This window comes from Hypanus sabinus, chromosome 9 (assembly GCF_030144855.1).
Source record: "Hypanus sabinus isolate sHypSab1 chromosome 9, sHypSab1.hap1, whole genome shotgun sequence".
NCBI classification, from domain to species: Eukaryota; Metazoa; Chordata; class Chondrichthyes; order Myliobatiformes; family Dasyatidae; genus Hypanus; species Hypanus sabinus.
This window is the reverse complement of record NC_082714.1, coordinates 26,287,967-26,310,870: the sequence shown is the minus strand read 5'-3', so window position 1 is coordinate 26,310,870 and position 22,904 is coordinate 26,287,967. Positions and strand designations below refer to the sequence as shown.

Genomic DNA, 22,904 nt, shown 5'->3' with positions numbered 1-22,904 from the left:
GAGAAGACTAGTTTACCAAATCAATTTTTAAATTAGGTATAAGATCATAGTATTTTATTTATGAACTTACCTACATGACCTATAAATACAACATTCACATGCTCCTTCCTTGGAGCACCTGGCTCTACCACTGCAACCTTTGGTGAAGGTACCTCCTCCTCCTCTTCCATTTCCACTGAAGTAGCCAAAGGTGGACCTCCGTCACCAGCAGGACCACCTCCTGGTTCTGCTTCACTTGGTTCTGCTTTCTGTTCCCATGATTCTTCAGGTCCTGCCTCTGTATCTCCATTTTCTAATAATGCTGCAAAATTCAAAATGGTCAGGTCATGGCAGTCATTCAACTTAGAAATACTAAAATTCTGTTACTTGAGTTAGCATTTATGGTCATTATAATATTTATCCAAATCAAGAACAGAAATGAAAATGGAGAAAGCTCAATTTTTGAAATATACAATAGATAAAAATTATAAGGATACATTTGCCATTTAAGTCCTGGTTAACTATGCCAAATCATAACATTTTTAAGGCTAAAATCCAGCCAAACATTTCTTACCAGCAGGTTCTGAAACTTCCATGCTGGGATCAATAGCATCAGGCCCTGCAAGACAAAAGAATTATTTGGTTGAAATAGCAACTAAAGTTAGTTAATTGCCTTGGAATACAGACAATACAACTGTTGGAAGGTTACACTGGAAAAGAAATTAATCTTACTGATAACATTTATGACATACTGTTGAGGAGAAGCACTGTAACTACACCATACATTAGAAGGCCAGACATGCATCTAAAACCATTAAAGGTAAATATGAGCCCAAATGCAGAATACTGAAGAGGTCCTGATACACTGAAGTCTTGCAAAACCTTGGGCTTGCATTTGGAGGACCATTTGCAGTTCTGAAGAAATTTTAGGAGACAAATATTTTTTAAAAATCATGAAACTCAGCTGTTTAAACAAAATAAAAAACATCAAAATAGACCCAAGAACTTGAGGCTGAATATTCACGTTAAGGTTGACAGTTGACCAAACAGACCTGCAGGTAGCTGACTAGCAGAGGCAGAAAGGCTTCTGCCTCAGTTCCAACAATGTCAAGTGTGGAATTCACACATTCTCCCAGATTCCTCTAGGCCGGGGGTCGGCAACCCGCGGCTCCGGAGCCGCATGTGGCTCTTTTACGTCTGTGCTGCGGCTCCCTGTTGCTTTGGGAAATAATTGGTTGTGGCGACCCTTTTCCTGGCACATCCGAACCGACTCACAATTAGATAGCCTACGGGGGTTTGCGAGCACAGAGCTTTGGAGCCTCTGCGCCATGGGGGGGGGGGGGGGGGGCAGGTTGAGGGAGGCTTAAAAGTGAGGCTGAAGATTTCGAATAAAGTTTTTTCCTTCGACTGCAGTTACCGACTCCGTGTCGTAATTTTAGCGCTGCGTGTAGCACACCGCTACATGGTCAGTATTTAATTAAAATGTATTTTATGTTAGTTTGTTAGTTTTTGAAATGTAAATCTAAATTTGAAGATTATGGTGATCTTGTACAATCTAAATAAGACTTTGTGGCGACCCATTTCCTGACACATCCGAACCGGCTCACAATTAGCCAGCGTTCAGGCTAAGGGAGATAGCCTACGGGGGTTTGTGAGTACGTGTCTTTTGCAGCATCCGCGCCCATGGGGGGCGGGTTGAGGGAGGCTTAAAAGCAAGGCTGTTTAGTTCAAATAAAGCTATCTTTGACTGCAGTTTACTGACTGCGTGTAGCACACCGCTACAACGTGTTTTTATCGCTGGCTGTCCAGAGGGGAGGTGCTGAAACGCTTTGTCGCGTGTCTGGAAGAAGTGAAAACTTTCCTGGGCAGCAAAGGGCTCACCTTTCCTGAGCTGGAACAGCCAGAGTGGCTGGAAAAGCTACACTTCATGGTAGACATGACAGCGCACCTGAACACGCTGAACACAGCTCTTCAGGGGTAAGGACGTACAGCCCTGCACATGTTGGAGGATGTTTTGGCATTCAAGCGCAAGTTGACAGTGCTTGCCAGAGATTTACAGAAAGGCACATTGTCTCACTTCCCCAATTTGAGAGAGTTCAAAAAAGGTCACGACATGATAAATTCGGAGTATTTACATTCTGCAATCATCGCAATGCAAACATCGTTTGGGAAACGCTTCTGCGAGTTCAGAGAGGAAAAAAAACACATTATCCTTCCCCGTCACTCCCCTAAGCATCGATCCATCCCTACTGAATACGACTGCATTGTCAGGTGTGAGTCAACCTGACCAAGTATGATAAATATTTTAATTGCCTATTATTTTACGTATATTCATATGTTTTCATTGTTCAGTGAAATAGTCCTTTTATTTTTCAGGTTGACAGCTGGCTGACGTTATTTTTGGTTTGCTGCTGGCGGCAAATTTAAGTTTGGTGTTTTTCATAAATACAAGAAGGACTCAAATAGACGTTGAGTATTTTACTTAAAAGTAACCTTCAACCCAACGTCTTTTTTTTCGGAGGTCAAAATGTTTTTGTTGCATGCAGAAATGTAATTTCGTTTTCTCTGCAGGAGTTCATCAATTTCATAAATGCAACACATTATAGTTTGTTTATACATAGCATAAAGGCAAAACAAAACGTTGTATGCAGTGTTATTTCATTTTAAATGTCAAACGGGTTTTGCGGCTCCCAGTGTTTTCTTTTCTGTGGGAAACGGGTCCAAGTGGCTCTTTCAGTGGTAAAGGTTGCTGACCCCTGCTCTAGGCACTCCCATTTCCACCCACACCCTCAAGACCAGCGGGATGGGATGTATGTATGTGTTACTGGGTTATATTTGTCACAGGTACAGAGCTACAATGAAAATACATACGGATGCCATGCATTGAGATAGTATAGGGAAAACAATAAAATTAAAACCATGACAAGGTAGATTGCGAGGACAGGAATCCACTGTTAGTGTACTAAGAATTGTTCAATAGTCTTGTAACCATGGGATAGAAGCTATCCTTCAGATTGGTGCCCGATAAGACTTTAAGGGAATACAGGGTGCCTGATGGTCAGCATGGGCACAATGGGCCTATTTCCATGCTATATTAATTCTATGGTTAAGATAATAAGGATAATATCTCCAGATGTCATTCTAACAAGGTACAAGTTCAAAATGGATTGTTAAAGAATGATAGGGAAATGTAAGAGTATTTGGAGAAAGATTTAAAAGCATTTAGATAAATTATATTGAGTTTCTCTGCAAGATGTTATCTGGTTGAGGCTGAATTAATTAATCTTTTAAAGGGTGTGGATAAGACAACGTGAAGCAGCCTGCTTTAGTTAGATTTAAAAATACATACATTGAAACAGCCAGCACAGATTCCATGAGTGAAGTAATCCTTGTACTGTAAACTAAACCATTGATCTACTGAAATTCTTATACAATGTACATCAAAATAATGAGTTGAATATTAATGGAAAATCTGGAATTTTGCACATCCTACTTTCATTACCACTGAAGTACTAACAAAATACTCAAATGACAGTGAAGTAATGGTCTCAAATTTTCAGCAAGTTAATGCACCAATTTAATATTACAGTAAAAGGAAAAAATAAACATAACCCAATTGTTTACCGTGCCACAGTATCTGTGACATTAACAAATGGAAAATTGGAGATCATGAAACAATATTCTGTCCACAGGAGAATTCATTGTTGTGAAGTTGGCGAAAGAGCAGGAGAAATGCATTATCTCAAACAAGGTACAAGTAAATTTCTTTTAAAAATTAGAAGTCAGTCAGTGTAATAAAATGAATGACACTAGACAGTTAAGCCTTCAAGCTAAATTTAATCCAAAGTGAACTATTTAACGTTTGCTAAGGTGGCTACTTGTGCTCTTTAACTGTGCACATATAGCTCAGAAAGGGTTAAAAAAAACAATTGTTAGAAATCAACAGTTCTTGGTGCACAATGGCACCTTGGGGAGTTTTACCAGACCCATAAATGAATATCAAAATCCAACAGAAAAACTCAACTTGAAGAGGGATGTTTGCTGATCTGTATCTGCTTCAAAATCTCAATAATTTAAAGTTACATTCTCAAAATCTGATAAAGCATTAGTCACACATTTCTGAAGCTTTTTTATACTTGGATCACAGTAAACAGTCCATTTCAAGACATAGATAGTCAGTGTTATATATAAAATGGAAAAGGGACTCTTCAATCCATCAAGATATTTATTGGCTGTCAAATACCTATTTGCATGAATCATAGATTAATCTCATTATATGTTTCTGACATAAATATAAAAATTCCCCAGATTGAAAGTCTTCTTCAAATAATCTACCATCCCACACCTTTGGGAAGTGGAAGAAAACAGAGCACGCATAGAGACAAGGAAGATGTGAAATCTCCATACATGTAACACTGAAAACTGGGACTAATCCCAGTTTACTGGAACTGTAAAGCAGCTGCTCTACTGGCTTTGCTGACAAATCTGCAGGGAAGAAGTTAATCCAAATCAGTCTAACATTTGAATTCCAGACTTAGTGACAGATTTACACACTGTCAGATTACTTTGCCACTCTTCACATCTTGTCCAGGGGGCAACTCATCTTGCTGATCAGCATTTACAAATGGAATAATCACATCTCGGGTCATATTTCAATATATACCTGGCACAATCTGATATCCCGGTGATTTTAAAGCAGGTGGTTAAGCTGCAGATTCTACTTAATATTTTGAACTCTTAGCAAAATAATATTCTTTGAAAAGTTAAATATTTGTGGTGATTTCTTTTTTACAGTCCTTTAACATCTTGGACTATTTTTACTGTGCCCATAGTCTGTTGTTTTTTTTATATATCAATTATGCTATTGTTTGCACTGTTGTAATTATGTGGTTTTGTGCAGGTCTTTTAGCTCTAGTTTTTGGTCTTGTTTTTGTCTGGTTGATTTGGAGCTCCTTTCTGGGGAACACGCTAGACGGTAGCACGATATTAATACGCAGCAGCCTCTCCGGACTCTGGACTGGGGATTGCTAAATGTTACGTGGATTTTCTGGTGTAGTCTGTTTTGTCATATGCTTTTGTGATATCATTCTGGGGGAACGTTGTCTCATTTTTTAACTGCATTGCATTTGTGGTTTCTAAATGACAATAAACTGAATCTGAATATTTCAGAGGGAAAAAACAGGAATAAGTTTACCAATTGTCAAATTAATCAAAATAGATCAATACTTCTTCCCTGTACTTATGAACTTGGCAATTGAGGAAAGGAACCATCTCATATTGCAGCCTGCATTTGTGAGAAAGCAATAGATATTGCTGACCTAGACTTTTCTTCTTAAGTCTCAAATACCTTTGACTTGCAGATATCTAATTATAGTATAATTTAGGGTGGTACAGTAGCATGGTGGTTAGCATAATACTTTACTGTACCAGCGACTCAAGTCCGATATGGAGCTTTTATGTTCTCCCTGTGACTGCGTGTGCTTCATCCAGGCACCCCAGACTCCTCCTCCCCCCCCCCCAGTCCAAATGTACCATGGGACATTAGAACAGAATTAGGCCATTTGGCCCACCAAGTCTACTCCACCACTTGATCATGGCTGACCTGTTTCCCCACTCAAACTCATTCTCCTGACTTCTCCCTGGGCTAACTAATCAAGAACCTATCAATCTCCATCTTAAATACACCCAATGATCTGGCCTCCACAGCCACCTATGGCAACAACTTCCATAGATTCAGCTCTGGCTAAAGAAATTTCTTTTCATCATCTCTATTTTGAGGTCATTCTCTCTGGTTCTACATTCCCCCACAAAAGAAAACATCTTCTCCACATCCACTCTATCTAGGTCTTTCAATATTTTGAGGTTTAAAAGAGACCCTCCCCCATTCTTCTAAATTCCAGTGAGTACAGGCCCAGAGCCATCAAATGTTCCTCATATAATAAGCCTTTTATTATCTGAGTCATTTTCTTGAACCTTCTTCAAACTCTCTCCAATGTCGGCATTTCCTTTCTTGGATAAGGGACCCAAAACTGCTCACAATACTCCAAATGAGGCCTCACGAATGCCTCATAATAATACATCCTTGTTTTTATATTCTAGTCCTTTTAAAAAGAAATGCAAACATTGTGATTGCCATTTCGGCACTATTGACTCAATCTGAAAGTTAACCTTGAGGGAATCTGATTTTTGAAGATTCTCCCTGTTTAGCAAATAGTCTATGCTTTTATTCCTTCTAACAAAATACATTACAATACACTTCCCAACACTTTCCCATCTACCACTTCTTTGCCCATTCTCCTAATATATCAGTCATTCTACATCCTTCTTGCTTCCTCAACACCACCTGCCCCTCAACCTATTTTTGTACAGTCTGCATGGCCACAAAGCCATCAATTCCATCTTCCAAATCATTGACAAAATTAAAAAGAAGCGGTCCCAACACTGACTTGTATAAAACACTAGTCACCAGCAGCCAATCAGAAAAGGGCCCCTTTATTCCCACTCTTTGCTTTCTGCCAATCAATGCTAGTACCTTCCCTGTAATACCATGGGCTCTCAGCTTGTTCGGCAGCCTCATGTGCCACAACTCAAAGGCCTTTTGAAAATCCAACTACACAACATGTACCCATTTACCTTTGTCTATCATGCTTGTTATTTCCTCAAAGACTTCCAAAAGATGCGAGGCAAGATTTTCCCTTCAGAAAACTATGCTGGCTGTGGCCTATTTTATCATGTGCCTCCAAGTACCCCCAAACCTTGTTCTTAATAGTCAACTCCAACATCTTCCCAACCACTGAGGTCAGGCTAACTGGCTTGCAATTTCCTTTCTTCTTCCTTCATCCCCCATCCCTTCTTGAAGAGTGGAGAGACATTTGCAATTTTCCAGTCCTCCAGAACCATACTGGAGTAATCACATCTATTGATTCTTGAAAAATCATTACTAATACCTCTGCGATCTTGTCATCTACCTCCTTCAAAACCCTGGAGTGTATTCCATCCGGTCCAGTGATTTACCCACCTTCAGACCTTTCAGGGTTTTATTCCAAGGCTTTCTTGTAATACCTCAGAAATACAAAGGCAGTTTGTATAATCTTACTGAGTACTGCTCACATAGAACCAGATATAGTGTAACAATGATTTTATGTAGCTCAAATTCAAGGCCTCAATGAATCTTAACACAATTATGAAATTCACTATATATTCTTAAGTTTTATAAATAAAAAATATCCTAATTTACTTCATTTGAAGCTTAATTTATTACCACAAATCAGCAGTTTCAGAATTAAAAGTACTAAAACATGAGCTTTAATGCACCACTTCCCAATGTGAAACTATTGATATTCGACATTAAAATCCATGTAGAAATATTGAAAGAAACATGCTTCAAGGCTGTTCCCCCATTTGATATCAGCCACTATTGCAATGCCATATTCACACTTTCTCCCCGTATCCCTTCATGGTACATTTAGAAATCTCTCTTAAAACACATTAAACTTTGTCTCTTCCACCTTCTGTTGTGCCAAATTCCACGAGCTCACTACTCCATAAAGAAATTTCTCCTCACTGAGTTCTAAATGTCTTATGTTGCAACTACAACAACTGGTTCTGGACAACCTTGGACTCTACCTCTCAATCTGCCCTGCCCCATCCAACTTATTAATGTTGTGTTCAATTATTTCTCTAAATTGTGTAGCATATACAATGCTTCACATCTCCCCACCATTTCTGATCTTTTAAAATCTGCAAATAGACCAATTAAGTTCTTGTCTTTGTTCATCATATTGCTTGCTTATAAACTTCAAGGTTACACACACACAAATTTTCAGACTGACAGCCATGATGCAATAAGATTGGAAACTGCATTTAGGGTTAGAAAGCTTCAGTAGACAGTGATAGAGGAGAAAGTGCTGACATTTCCTGTTGAAGAAATTTGAGTTTGGATTAGTTTAAATTAGTTCAAAGTGGCAGAAGTGATGAAGTTGTGTGAGGGGTAAGAGGAAAGAGAAGCAAACAGGGTAGAAAGAGCAAAAAGAAAGTGCCAATTGTGAAGTACAAAGAGCTAGTGACATTTGGGAAATCGTGCAAAATGGTTAAGTAATATTGGGTCTAGCAAGCTGAATTAATTGAAAATTTAGACTACATTGAGATTGCAAAACTGCCATGTACCTCAAAAAAGTGAGGCACTATTGAAGCTGATCTTGAGCCCCACTCTATACTGCAAGAAACTGAAGTCCAAGGACCTAAGATCAAAGAATTAAAATTACTTACAAACAGAAGCTCCATGTCATGCTTGCTTTGCAGCAATATTGACTGTTATTGTTTTGACAAAAGAGCTCAGTATCACATGCATGGAGATACAAAGAATTTGTGCATTTCTACTACCAAATGCCAAGTAAAAACACAACACAGATGGGACCAGCTGAAGTCCCAACAAGAGCATCTCCACCTTCTACTTGCATTTGATGAGTTTACTGCCAATTTTGTGGATTAGAACAAAGCATCAGCTATATTAACCTTCCACTTTTGCAGAGTGAATGCTACATTAGTATCAAAACTAAGGAATCTTTCAGGATTGGTTTTTGTAATGCCCTTGAGAGATGGAAAACAAATAATACTTATATATGCAATTTACCAGCTTGTCCGCTGAGTGAGCATGGCTCTATGCCAGTATCACTAATTTATCAAATAAATCGTGATGGTTAACAGTGAATATTCAGTTTTCCACATAATAGCAAATACATTGGATAAAGAATATTCGGCTGTACTACCCTTTGCAGAAAGTTCAAGATATTAATGGAGTTTGCACTTTTGATTGCAGATTGGAGGAAGGGCTGGCTCTCACTCCTGTAGGTGCTCAACAGATCTATAAAATTTTGTGGGCCTCATACCCATCTTCCAAAACAAAAGGCTTAAAACCCGAAAGTGTAGCAATCAATCTCAAGTCTTAGGGACTTACTTAAATAGTCACTTCAGATGCAGCATTTAGTGTATTGGAAGAGAAGAGAAAAATTCAAGTTGATTGTTCAACCTTAACTTCACAGGAGAGGTGATCAGCCTCCCTGATCTGCTGCAGTTCATGCACTGATGTACAATGATATGATGACTTCTTTAGATCAGGACCTGCTGCAATCTGATTCAACACAAGTGATAGAAAAAACTGGCTGTAACAATTCAACAGGTTGAGCAGCATCTATTGGGGTGAAAGGAAACCCTGCATTAGTTGTGAGCACAGAGTGGGAAGATGTTCAACAAAAGAACAAAAGAAAGGATGAGATGAGACAGTAGGGTGACTGATGACAAGCAGGTGTATGTGATGAGGGGAAAGACTTGGAATACTCCCCCAACTTGGAAGTGTCCCAAGTCCAGTCTGCCTCTCTGCTACTTGCTCCACCTACTTACTTATCATCTTTACCCTGTCCTTACTCTACCAAAAATCACCTGCTGACCAACCTTAACAATATTCTCCCATCAGCAACCCATTTCCACCCCCCCCCCCCACTGACTCCCCGCATCACTACTTGACACCGGTCATCTACTTCTCCACTCAGTGTTGATGCAGGACTGCAACAAATATTTAGAATTCCTTCCCTCTTCCCCACAGAAGCTGCTCAACCCACCAAGTTATTTTTACAGATTGTAGGTTGCTCCATACTCCAACATCTGCAGCCTCTTGTGGCTGCAAGGATAAACTGTGGCCATGCTAAAGCTCATGCTCACCATTTTACCCACTGGAATATCAGGGAAGGGAGACACCTGTATTTAACTCTTTACAATATACAGATCACCATGTTATTTACAAACTGCCATCTGAAGAACAACACATGAAAATAAGAGCAGACTATCAAGCTCCTCAGGCCTGCCCCAGCATTTAATGATACAATTTAAAGTGGGCTCAACATATCTTTCATACATTTCTCCATACCCGAGTACTAATCAAACATTTGTCTTATTTAAATATTTTTATTGATTCATCCCCTACCTTCAGCCAAGGCAGAAAATTCCAGAGGTTCACTTTCCGTGAGAAGAATTTCTATATACCTCAGTTTTAAATAGCTGGCCTCTTATTTATAGTTAGGTCTCACTAGTGAAAATTTTCCAACATCTTCCTTGTCAAATGATCTTGTATGCTTGAATAAGGTTATCCTTCTTCTGAACTTAATGAAATACAAACCAAACTCTTGGGGATCCTCTCATCCAAGAATTTATCCTGGTGAATTTTCTTACAACCGCTTCTAATATTACTAAATTTTCTTTTGTAAGGGGAACAAAATTGCACACATTTCAGGATAAGCCTTACTGACACCTTATTTTTAAACCCCAAGCTCTGCAACAAGGGCCAAGAATGATAAACCTGCCTGCTAGCTTTTTGTGATTCATGCATTAGAGCATCTAGATCCTCCTGTCCTGAACTCAATTGATCTCTCTCCATTTAGATTATAATCTGCTTTTTGATACTTCTTAAGTGGATGACCTCGTATTATACTTTGTTACATTAAACGCCATCTGTTAGTCTTTTGCCCACTTACCCAATCTATACCTTATAGCAGATTCACAGCACCCTGATCAGGGCACTCCCTTCCTTCTGTCCATTTTTGTGTTAATAAGAAAAATGACACCAAGATTTGGTGTACAGGGACACAGCAAAGCAAACTGTTCTTGTGTGGCCTTTGACTAAACTAACCTAACCACTGTTAGCATTCTTTCAAATCTGACCTGAATTGTTGTTCAATATTCCAAACACATAATATACAGATCCTGCTTTCAGAGAGCATGAAACCAAACTAAGTAAGAGTCTTCTGAAGTAACTAAATCAGGAGCAAATATCTGGCTACCATATAGCAGAAATGAAGCTGAGTATACAGCAACAAAATCAGGGTATTTTATTTTTAATATTAACCAGTAGAGAAGCAAGACATTGTCCAGTTGAAAATACAAGTTAGAAAGAGTCCAGTGAAAAGTTTGTCACTTAATAGCACATTATCCACAGCTGTCTCGCAGCATAGAATATTGTTCGTCACATGGTACAATGCACCTGTCTTTGTACATACAAAAACATGTCCTTCAAAGTCGGCAAAGCCCTAGGAGAAATGAAAAATTTTGGTACTGGGTCACAGAGAATATGTTTGAAAATGTCTGACGTTTTATATCCTTGGACAATTTAAACAGTCTACTCTGCACATGTTGGTTCCTAATATCAATACAAGAAAACTGAATTGACCAAAAATTTGTTGACTGTATTGTTTACCCTCATCTTATTTGTTTTGTTATCGGTACTGCGAAGCCATCAGCTTCAGACATCCTTCATAACCTTCAGTAATTTCAGTCCTACCTCTGGTTGCTATATTGTGATTTATCACTTGACTGATGAATAAGAAACAGCTATTTGTCCACTTTGAGTGGAATAGCACATCAAATGTAGCCTGTTCAACATGCATGACTTTAAAGGCATAAAGCAGCAGATCCTTTTGCTTTGCTAAAATTTATTTGGTGCCAATTCCCCTCAGCTTAATCAATGTCAATTTGATATTCAAGGACTGTGTGAAAATTGTTAAAATCCTTGCTTTGACAAGTTAATTTCTCCCTTTGATTCCAAATTCTTATAAACCCCCATGACAGAAAGTCTAGAACTTATACCAACAGTCAACTTTAAATAGCAACAACAATCTCAAGTTCAGAGTCACTTGCATCATTTGAGGTGATTGTTCATTGAGTCCTGCAGTAGAGTGGATCTGACAACTGTTCAGATGACGAACCAAGTGTACTTCCTTTCAAAATCCCATATTTAGCTCTCCACTCTCTTCCACTCACAAACAAGAAGTTGATCACAAAGTCTGACCTCTGAGCTTTTGATTTGTGATCACTTTTTCATTTCACACGGAACTCTCTACTATTGTTTATTTGATTTCTTGTCAGCAGCTTGAGTTCCCCCCCCCCCCACATAAAAGTTAACAGAATCTGAGATGAGTACTGGGAAAGCATATTTCAAGATGTGCAACCAATGATGGATTTGAGATTTACACTTCCAAAGGTCTCAGCTTCGTGTATTTCCTATGGATTGTTATATACAAGCACAGGTGGATGTTGATATTATTAACTGTCTGCACAACTGCATTATGCCCAGTACAAGAGCTTGTGCAACAGTCAAAAACATTTGATCTGCATGTCTACTGTTGTTCAACTTGTTAGATTCTTTAAATCTTAGAAACTTACAGCACAGCAATATGCCCTTTCAGCCCAATGAGCCCATGCTACTCAATTACACCCATGTGACCAATTAATCTACTAATCTATAGATTTAGGAATGTCAGAGAAAACCCATGCAGCAACAGTTTCGAGCTATATTTCAATATTTTGGTTTAATATGATGCTGATCCAGTCCTGCCTCAAAGTTAATCTTTCTTGACAATAATGTACAATGAAAAAGCATGCAAGTAAAATTCACTCTGGCAGACATGACAGCAATCTCCAAGTATTTCCTCAAACTGAAGTAATTTTGCACAGATACTTTTCTGGCTGCAGCCAAAAACCAAGAAAGCATGCACTTCTGGTCAGGTGAAGTTTCTTCACTTGACCCATGTGCAACAAAAACCCATTGAGATGAACTAACTGCAATCTGGCACAAAAATACATCAATTATTTTAGATGTTATCTCAATCATATTTTTGCTGTACTAATGCAAAAAACATTGCCCCCTTTTCATTAAAGGACAAGTTTAATATAATTATAGAATTTTAATATCCTAATTTAATAGGCACGTGTATAAATACAGTAAAGGAAATGTTATCTGACTGCTCAAAAATCCCAAGTAGCTTGTCAAGGAGCTCAACAGGAAATATTTGCTGAACTCCCCATCAACACCCTGGAGCTTTGGCTCCTTCATTCCCCATCCATTTATCGAGCCACAACTCCTGCATTCATTTGGAGTGCAACTGGTTCTGTTGGCCATGCTTTCCTGAAATCATGGGCTCTTGCTTCCTATGCACACTTCAAATACATTGGAACATTCATCCCGCTCCAAATCTTTAAACAAAAAGTGAACCGAGATTGTGTCGGAGTATTAATAGAATGACATCTAATAGTCCAGAAAATCTGCAACCTGACAAAGTTCCAACAGAGTTTAACTGAATGTGATTTCCAAAGCACTAATTGGCTGGAAAAGACTTGAAGCCTTAAGGTTGATTTATACTTGTGCATACAGGCTAAGCTGCAGTCTGCACCGTAACCCTGATTTTCATGTCTGCGTCACTCTATGCCATAGCAAGCATGCGCTGGTGTGCGCCAAAACACTAGTTGGCAGTGGGGTTTCTATGCCACTGTCTTGAGTTTCTTCGTGAGAGACATGGACGAGGAAATGCATTTCAAACATGTCAGCAGGTAGATTTGACGATTTGGTTAATCTATTTCGTATCGGTGTATGCACAGCCTACAGACATGGCGGAGAAGAAACAATTGGAAATGTGATGCTACCAAGCAGACCAATCACAGTTGTTGCGGTCTGTGTCGCCGCGACGCATGAGTAACCTTTCTTTCTGGAGAGGTGCACATCACCCTATGGTGTAGGGTATGCGATACCCAAGGCATAGATGTGACACACAAGTATAAATCAGCCTAAAGGGTCTCTAGAAATGTCTTTCAGATGAATGATTACAACCTCCAATCCATTCCTCTCACTTACATGTCAGCTGATCTAGCCTGGATAGATACTTTCTATTTGAATCACAATGCTGCTTAAATTTCCCTTGAAGTATAATTTGCAAATAATCATTAGAACAGATTATAAGAGCGGGTTTCACCATACAAACGTGCACAAGAACACAAGAACTTGGGAGCAGGAATAGACTACTGGTTCCTCAATTCTACGCTGCTATTCAGTATGGCAGCCAATTTACAATGGCCTCTACTTCTCTTCTGTGCCAGATCCCCACATGCCTCAATTCCTCGATCTTTCAAATATTTAAGGTTGAGGTAAATGTAGCTAATATGTTCCATATGTTTGGATATGTCCATACATGGCCTCCAATACTGCCATGAGGAGGCCAAACTTCGGTTGGAGGAACAACATCTCATATACATTCTAAGTAGTCTCCAGCCCCTTGGTATGAACATCGAATTCTCCAACTTCCAGTAATTCCCTTCCTCTCCCTTCCCCATCCCACCTCTACTCTGTCTCCTCTTCTAGCTGCCTAAGACCTCTCATGACTCTGCCTTCTTCTACTACCCATAGAGCTTTCCCCTTTGATTCCCTCTTCACCTCTCCTGCCTATCCCCTCCCTGCTTCCCATTCCCCCACCCCTTGACCTTTCCTCTGATTGGTTTTCCACCCTCCCCCCACCTTCTTTATAGGGCCCCTGTCCCCCCCTTAGTTTTGACGAAGGGTCTTGACCCGAAACGTTGACTGCTCCTTTCAACGGATGCTGCCTGACCTGCTGAGTTCATCCAGCTTGTTTGTATGTCTTGATTTGACCACAGTATCTGCAGTATACTTTGTGTTTAATGTAGCTAATGATCTGGCCTCCATCACCCCCAAGGACAAAGAATTCCAGAGACTCACTACCTTCTGAGAGAAGATATACTCATAACTTCAAGAACATTAAATGATCCCTTAAAAATATAAAAATCAAATACCCTGCATGCTGAAAATTAAAAAAATAGAAAATATAGGAATACTCAGATAAGCAACTGTGTCGAGAGAAACAGCTGATGTTTCAACCTCATGACCAGAAGTCCTGAGCTTGAAAAGCTGTGGATTAAAATGTTACCTCAAAACACTCCTGATCTGCCATTTCCAGCATTTTCTTGTCTCATCCCGGAATGAAATACAACACCTTAGTGTTTAAACACTAAAATGGAGATTTTAAGAACAGAAAGATATTTTGTGAAATGCTCAACCCAAACCCTAATTAGCTTAATCAAATTCCCTAGAAAACCCAAACACATGAGATAAACAGTCAAAGTTTAAGCCAAACTGAACAGGAAAAAAAGCCCTTGAAGGCTGTTCCGTAAAGGACCATAAAAATTACAGAGTCACTTATTGCTATTGCTTTATACAAGTTAAATATTTGTGAAGGAATTGAGCATGTCATTTTCCAGGGAAAACCAATTATTATAGTTCATCATAGGAAACACTCTTTCCAACTAATGAAATAATTCACATTTTCTAATCCATAGAAGTACAATTCCTGAATTAGAAACACAATGGGAAATTATGAACAATACATCTGCACTCTTCTTACCTATTGCTTGACATGGGCAGAAAACATTAACTCCTTGAGATTACTTTGTCTTTACTTGAAAGTAATATTAAATTCACTAACAAGAGTAAATCTGCAGATGCCGGAAATCCAAATAACACACAACAAAATGCTGGAGAAACTCAGCAGAGCTGGAGGAAAAAAAGAGATGAGGAGTCAAAAGGTGGGGGGAGGGGACAGAGAAACAGGGCTGGAGAAGAGGTAGTCTAATAGGAGAGGACAGAAGGCCATGGAAGAAAAAGAGGAAGCAGCACCAGAGAGAAGCAATGCGCAGGCATGGAGAGTAGGTGAGAGAGGGAAGGGGAATGAGGAATAGAGTGGGTGTGGGGAAGAAGAAAGTGGGTCCATACTGGAAGTTCAAGAAATCAACATTCATGCCATCAGGTTAGAGGCTACCCAAATGGAATTCAAGGTGGTGTTCCTCCAACCCAAGTCTGGCCTCATTGTTACAATAGAGGAGGCCATGGATGGACATGTCAGAATGGGAAGAGGAAGTAAAATGGGTGGCCACTGGGAGATCCCCTTTTTTCTGGCAGGTGGAGTACACGTGCTTGGGGAAGCAGTCTCCTCACCTACATTGGGTCTTATCGATATACAAGAGGCCACACTGGGAGCACTCGATACAATAGATGACTCCACAAACTCATAGGTGAAGTGTTGCCTCACCTGGAAGGACTGTTTGGGCCCTGAATAGTAATAAAGTAGGAGGTATAGATGCAGGTATAGTACTTGTTCCACTTGCAAGGGTGAAATGGACAAGGGAGTCACGTAGAGAGTGATCCCTCCACAAAGCAGAAAGTGTGGTGGCGGGGGGAGGGAAAGATGTGCTTTGTAACTTTCTCCAAATGGCATTTTAACTTTGACTGTCATTTTTCTTTATTCAGTTTTCCCCATTGGAAAATAGACATGTATAACCAGTTATATTTATTAAGCATTTATGGGTCTATTCGCTTTACTCACTGAAGCCAATCCTGCCATTTTCACTGTCGCACTGATGTATGCTTTGCATGCTTCTTAAATTTTTATAGCTCTTTCAGTCCAATGTCTTAACATAATCCACAAGAAATAGCATGACCTTTTCAATTCATTTGGTGTCACTTCCAGTCTATATATCCTTACTAATCACAAAATAACTTTTCCCTTCTACTCCATTTGTTCATACGTGGATCAATAATCAAAACCATTCGCTGCTTGAACTGCTGATATTGGAGCATTTTAAACTATAACATTGAAGAACCTGCTTCAACTTGAAATTAGCTCCATAATGTACAAAAAGATCCTTTTTCAGGACTGGAAGGAAGGTGGAAAACACCAGTTTAGGATTCTTGTGTAGTACTGAACTGTTAAAGGGAAAGACCACCTATTCCCAGCAATTATCTGACAGGTGATACATGCAGATGTAGCTAAAAACTAGAAATATAATACTAAGAGATTAAAACAGAGAAAAAAAATTAATGCCTTCATTAGAGATAAATTCAGAGCCAATTTCACAAGGTCAATGCAACAAAGGTGAAAGGAAAACAAATGTTATGAAAATTGATTTGTTTGTACAATCCTTCAAATGACAGGAACTTACAAAGCTCCTGAAGAAAGTTGGTGAAATTCTTTGATGTATTTGGAGTGCACACCAGGTAAGTGGAGAAAAAGTTGGAGAAAATGGGATTTAAAAAAGCATGATCAAAATGAATCTTCAAAATGGAGATGCTGTTTTGGGAGAGAATTGTCAATCAGGCATTAGCAGTTTTACACATGGAATCCAATGACAGAGAAAAGGGCATAACGGAGTAGAACTTAAGACAGAGTTGAATCAATAGCTTAAAGGACTAAAGAGTTTACATAGGAGTTGTCAAGACAATCAATGGATGATTTTGTTTTTAAAATGAACAACCATAGAACAGAAACCATCGTACTTCACCAAAAACAGGACTGAATAGATCGTTTTAATGTGGGATAGAATAAAACATTTAATGTGCAGAACTATGCAGAGGGCAGATGTTCAGCCAACAACCAGGAAATGTATTCATCTGACAAAGTACAACATGGAGAGAATATAAACTCAGCTCAGAGCTGAATTGAATTCTGAAGCAGCAACCTCTGAAAGAAAATGTATTTGCCAGCAAGTGCAAAGTTTGCTGAGGTGGACCCAAACTCAAAGTTCAATGGGAGGAAATGAACTCTACCTAAAATGATTTTGGGCACGTTATCTGTGGAAGAGCAAGGTAGAGAAGCTGATGCTATTAACAATTTTTAATGCATAACTTGGCATTTATTGATGAAATAAATCTATCTGCGTTGAACACTCACCTCTTCCAAGCTCTGTCATATTTAATTGAACACATGAATTGTGGTAAAGGCAGTACATAGGTGCAATGTTATTTGAATGGCAGAGGAGAGTTTTTGGAGTTAACCTCCACAGATCAATGAATACAGCAAGATAAGTGGATAAAGTGGCTAAGATTATCTTTATGAAACTTGCTTTTCTTGCTAAAACTATACAAAAATGGCAAAAAGTCACATCCAGAGAACTATGTACAATTTTAGACGAACAATACAAGAAGACAGTGTAACATTAGAGGACAAAGAAGAGATTTATAAAGGATGTTGTCAAGATAGAAGAAATAAAATATTGAGATGAGTGAGGCTGTGTACACAAAATTATAAAAGGACATTGCTGCTTTGGTAGAAAAGTTGATTAAGAGATAATGATTAAAAATTGGTAAAAAGAAAAAAGGAGCTGAATGAAAATTTTGTTCCATCGAATAATTGGGGCCTAAATTCATTGACTGATATGTTGGAAACTAGAGGTCCATCTAAATTTCAAAACAAACCCCAAATATGGCCAGAATTGATCGAAGTATTATAAATTCATTAACACGAGGAAATCTGCAGATGCTGGAAATTCAAACAGCAAACACAAAATGCCGAAACGTCGACAGTGCTTCCCCTTATAGATGCTGTCTGGCCTGCTGTGTTCCACCAAAATCTTAGAACCTTGATTTTACAGTCCTCTTTGTGACCTTGCCAGTTCAGCAGCTTTCTCTGGGCTGCCACGGCTATCTTGGGACAGGTGACCCCCAACATATTTTATCGTGGTATCCCCCAACTTGCAGCCTCCTGCTGGTTTCTTTGTGTTCCCTCCTGACTCGCCAATGAACAGAACTCCCAAGCCAGGGTACAACACAGACATTACCATCCAGCAAAAGATGACAAAAACAGTAATTTTTGTTTTTGTTTAACTGTTATAGAACATAGAATTGTACAGCACAGGAAAAAGCAATTTGGCACACAAAGTTGGGCTGAACTAATTAGCAATCAAATGCCAGCTAATCCCTTTTGCCTATACAGTGCCCATATCCTTAGACCTGTGCATTCATGAGCCCAACTAAGAGCTTCTTAAATGCCTCTATCATATTTGCTTTTAGCACCACCCCAGGCACCACAACTCCTTATATATATATATAAAAAAACATGCTCACACATCTTCTTTAAATTTACCCTCTCTCACTAAGTGCATGCCAACTGACATTATATATTTCAACCTTGGGATAAAATATACTTGCTGTTTACTCTACCAATAATATTATAAACCTCCATCACATCTTCCTGTAACTACTGCCACTCCAGAGAAAACTACTCAGGCTTGTCCAATCTCTCCTCAAAGAACATGCCCTCCAACCCAGGGAGCATCCTGGTAAAGCTCTTTGCACCCACTCCAAAACCTCATCATCCTTCCAATAATGAGTACACCAGAATTCAATTCAATACTACAGATGCGACCTAACTAGAGTTTCATAAAGCTACAACATAACTTCCAGAATCTTAAACTCAATTCCTCAACTAAAGACAAGCACGTGTAACCATTTTTCAGGGTGCTGTGAGTCAAGACCTCAAGCTCCCTCTGCTCATCACTATTAAGGTTCTTGCCATTAACAGTATTCAGTCTCCTCACATTTACATACATGAATGGACTCTTCCCAGCACAATCTGACCAAACAGGGGAAGACAGCTTGATTTAAATTTATCACCGAAGATCTGAATCAGCAACCTAATCTGACCCCATCAGGCTTGGTACATAATTAGCCTCAAGTGGAGGCAAGAGCCCTCTTGAAATTTAAAACCTACCCAGTGAACACTTGAGACTTAACCTGCAAGGCTACAAAGAGCTGTGAAGTGGGAGCAACACTGATAATTTCATTTTTGTCTCCCACAGGACATAATGGGCTGAATGCCACCTTTGTGCTTTTAATTTATGAACAGAGTTGGCTAAGCTTACAAGTCTATCCTGAAACTAAAATAGCTTCACTATGCAGGAAGTGGATCAGAAACAAACAAGAGCAACTCCAAGAACTACAAATACAGTAAATTAAAATCAATGTATAGCTTCCAATCTGATATTTAAAACTAAAATCAAAAGACAATAGACGCAGGAGTAGGCCATTCAGCTCTTCGAGCCAGCACCGCCATTCACTGTGATCATGGCTGATCATTGACAATCAGTACCTTGTTCCTGCCTTCTCCCCAGATCCCTTGAATCCACTCTCTTTCTTGAAAGCATCCAGAGAATTGGCCTCCACTGCCTTCTGAGGCAAAGCATTCCATAGATCCACAGCTCTCTGGGTGAAAAAGTTTATCCTCAACTGCTTTCTAAATGGCCTACCCTTTATTCTTAAACTGTGGCCTCTGGTTCTGGACTCCAACATCAGGAACATGTTTCCTGCCTCTAGCGTGTCTAATCCTTTAATAATCTTATGTTTCAATCAGATCCCTTCTCATCCTTCTAAATTCCAGTGTATACAAGCCCAATGGCTCCAATCTTTCAACATATGACAAACCCGCCATCCCGGGAATTAACCTCGTGAACCTACACTGCACTCCTTCAATAGCAAGAATGTCCTTCCTCAAATTTGGAGACCAAAACTGCACACAATACTCCAGGTGTGGGCTCACCAGGGCCCTGTACAACTGCAGAAGGACCTCCTTGCTCCTATACTCAAACTCTCCTTGTTTTGAAGGCCAACATGCCATTAGCTTTCTTTACTGCCTGCTGTACCTGCATGCTTACTTTCAGTGACTGATGAACAAAGACACCTAGATCTCGTTGTACTTCCCCTTTTCCTAATTTGACACCATTTAGGTAGTAATCTGCCTTCCTGTTCTTGCTACCAAAGTGGATAACCTCACATTTATCCAGATTAAACTGCATCTGCCATGCAGCTGCTCACTCACCCAACCTGTCCAAGTCACCCTGCATTCTCCTAACATCCCCCTCACATTTCACACTGCCACCCAGCTTTGTGTCATCTGCAAATCTGCTAATGTTACTTTTACCCCTTCATCTAAATCATTAATGTATACTGTAAATAGCTGCGGTCCCAGCACCGAGCACTGCGGTACCCCACTAGTCACTGCCTGCCATTCTGAAAAGGACCCGTTAATCCCTACTCTTAGTTTGCTGTCTGTCAATTTTCTATCTATGTCAGTACCCTACCCCCAATACTATGTGCTCTAATTTTGCCCACTAATCCCCTATGTGGGACGTTATCAAAGGCTTTCTGAAAGTCCATGTACACTGCATCCACTGGCTCTCCCTTATCCATTTTCATAGTTACATCCTCAAAAAATTCCAGAAGATTAGTCAAGCATGATTTCCCCTTCATAAATCCATGCTGATTCGAACCAACTTACTGCTATCCAAATGTGCCAATATTTCATCTTTTATAATTGACTCCAGCATCTTCCCCACCACTGATGTCAGGCTAACTGGTCTATAATTCCCTATTTTCTCTCTCCCTTCTTTCTTAAAAAGTGGGATAACATTAGCTACCCTCCAAATCCACAGGAACTGATCTTGAATCTATAGAACACAGGAAAATGATTACCAATGTGTCCACAATTTCTAGAGCCACCTCCATAAGTACTATGGGATGCACACTATCAGGCCTTCAGTTCCATCAGTCTACCCAACACCATTTTCTGCTTAATGTGAATTTCCTTCAGTTCCTCCATTACCCTAGGTCGGGGGTCGGCAACCCGCGGCTCCGGAGCCACATGTGGCTCTTTTACGTCTGTGCTGCGGCTCCCTGTTGCTTTGGGAAATAATTGGTTGTGGCAACCCTTTTCCTGGCACATCCGAACCGACTCACAATAAGATAGCCTACGGGGGTTTGCGAGCACAGAGCTTTGGAGCCTCTGCGCCATGGGGGGGGGGGGGGGCAGGTTGAGGGAGGCTTAAAAGTGAGGCTGAAGATTTCGAATAAAGTTTTTTTCCTTCGACTGCAGTTACCGACTCCGTGTCGTAATTTTAGCGCTGCGTGTAGCACACCGCTACATGGTCAGTATTTAATTAATATGTATTTTATGTTAGTTTGTTAGTTTTTGAAATGTAAATCTAAATTTGAAGATTATGGTGATCTTGTACAATCTAAATAAGACGTTGTGGCGACCCATTTCCTGACACATCCGAACCGGCTCACAATTAGCCAGCGTTCAGGCTAAGGGAGATAGCCTACGGGGGTTTGTGAGTACGTGTCTTTTGCAGCATCCGCGCCCATGGGGGGCGGGTTGAGGGAGGCTTAAAAGCAAGGCTGTTTAGTTCGAATAAAGCTATCTTTGACTGCAGTTTACTGACTGCGTGTAGCAACCGCTACAACGTGTTTTTATCGCTGGCTGTCCAGAGGGGAGGTGCTGAAACGCTTTGTCGCGCGTCTGGAAGAAGTGAAAACTTTCCTGGGCAGCAAAGGGCTCAACTTTCCTGAGCTGGAACAGCCAGAGTGGCTGGAAAAGCTACACTTCATGGTAGACATGACAGCGCACCTGAACACGCTGAACACAGCTCTTCAACGGGGTAAGGACGTACAGCCCTGCACATGTTGGAGGATGTTTTGCATTCGAGCGCAAGTTGACGTTGCTTGCCAGAGATTTACAGAAAGGCACATTGTCTCACTTCCCCAATTTGAGAGAGTTCAAACAATGTCACGACATGATAAATTCGGAGTATTTACATTCTGCAATCATCGCAATGCAAACATCGTTTGGGAAACGCTTCTGTGAGTTCAGAGAGGAAAAAAACACATTATCCTTCCCGGTCACTCCCCTAAGCATCGATCCATCCCTACTGAATACGACTGCATTGTCAGGTGTGAGTCAACCTGAAGAAGTATGATAAATATTTTAATTGCGTATTATTTTACGTATATTCATATGTTTTCATTGTTCAGTGAAATAGTCCTTTTATTTTTCAGGTTGACAGCTGGCTGACGTTATTTTTGGTTTGCTGCTGGCGGCAAATTTAAGTTTGGCGTTTTTCATAAATACAAGAAGGACTCAAATAGACGTTGAGTATTTTACTTAAAAGTAACCTTCAACCCAACGTCTTTTTTTCGGAGTTCAAAATGTTTTTGTTGCATGCAGAAATGTAATTTCGTTTTCTCTGCAGGAGTTCATCAATTTCATAAATGCAACACATTATAGTTTATTTATACATAGCATAAAGGCAAAACAAAACGTTGTATGCAGTGTTATTTCATTTTAAATGTCAAACGGGTTTTGCGGCTCCCAGTGTTTTCTTTTCTGTGGGAAACGGGTCCAAGTGGCTCTTTCAGTGGTAAAGGTTGCTGACCCCTGCCCTAGGTCCTCTGGCCACTATTACATCTAGGAGATGGTCTGTGTCTTCCC

General features: G+C 39.9%; 1 protein-coding gene across 1 annotated transcript in view; it reads right to left on the bottom strand.

Moving 5' to 3' along the window:
• LOC132399202 (eukaryotic peptide chain release factor GTP-binding subunit ERF3A) overlaps positions 1–22,904 on the bottom strand; it is a 51,598-nt gene that overhangs the window by 17,703 nt on the left and 10,991 nt on the right. Inside the window, exons 2-3 of the mRNA XM_059979342.1 lie at positions 554–598; positions 71–301 (exon numbers count right to left, since the gene is read on the bottom strand). Of these exons, the coding sequence (XP_059835325.1) occupies positions 71–301; positions 554–598 (276 nt within the window). The remainder of the gene's footprint in view (positions 1–70; positions 302–553; positions 599–22,904) is intronic.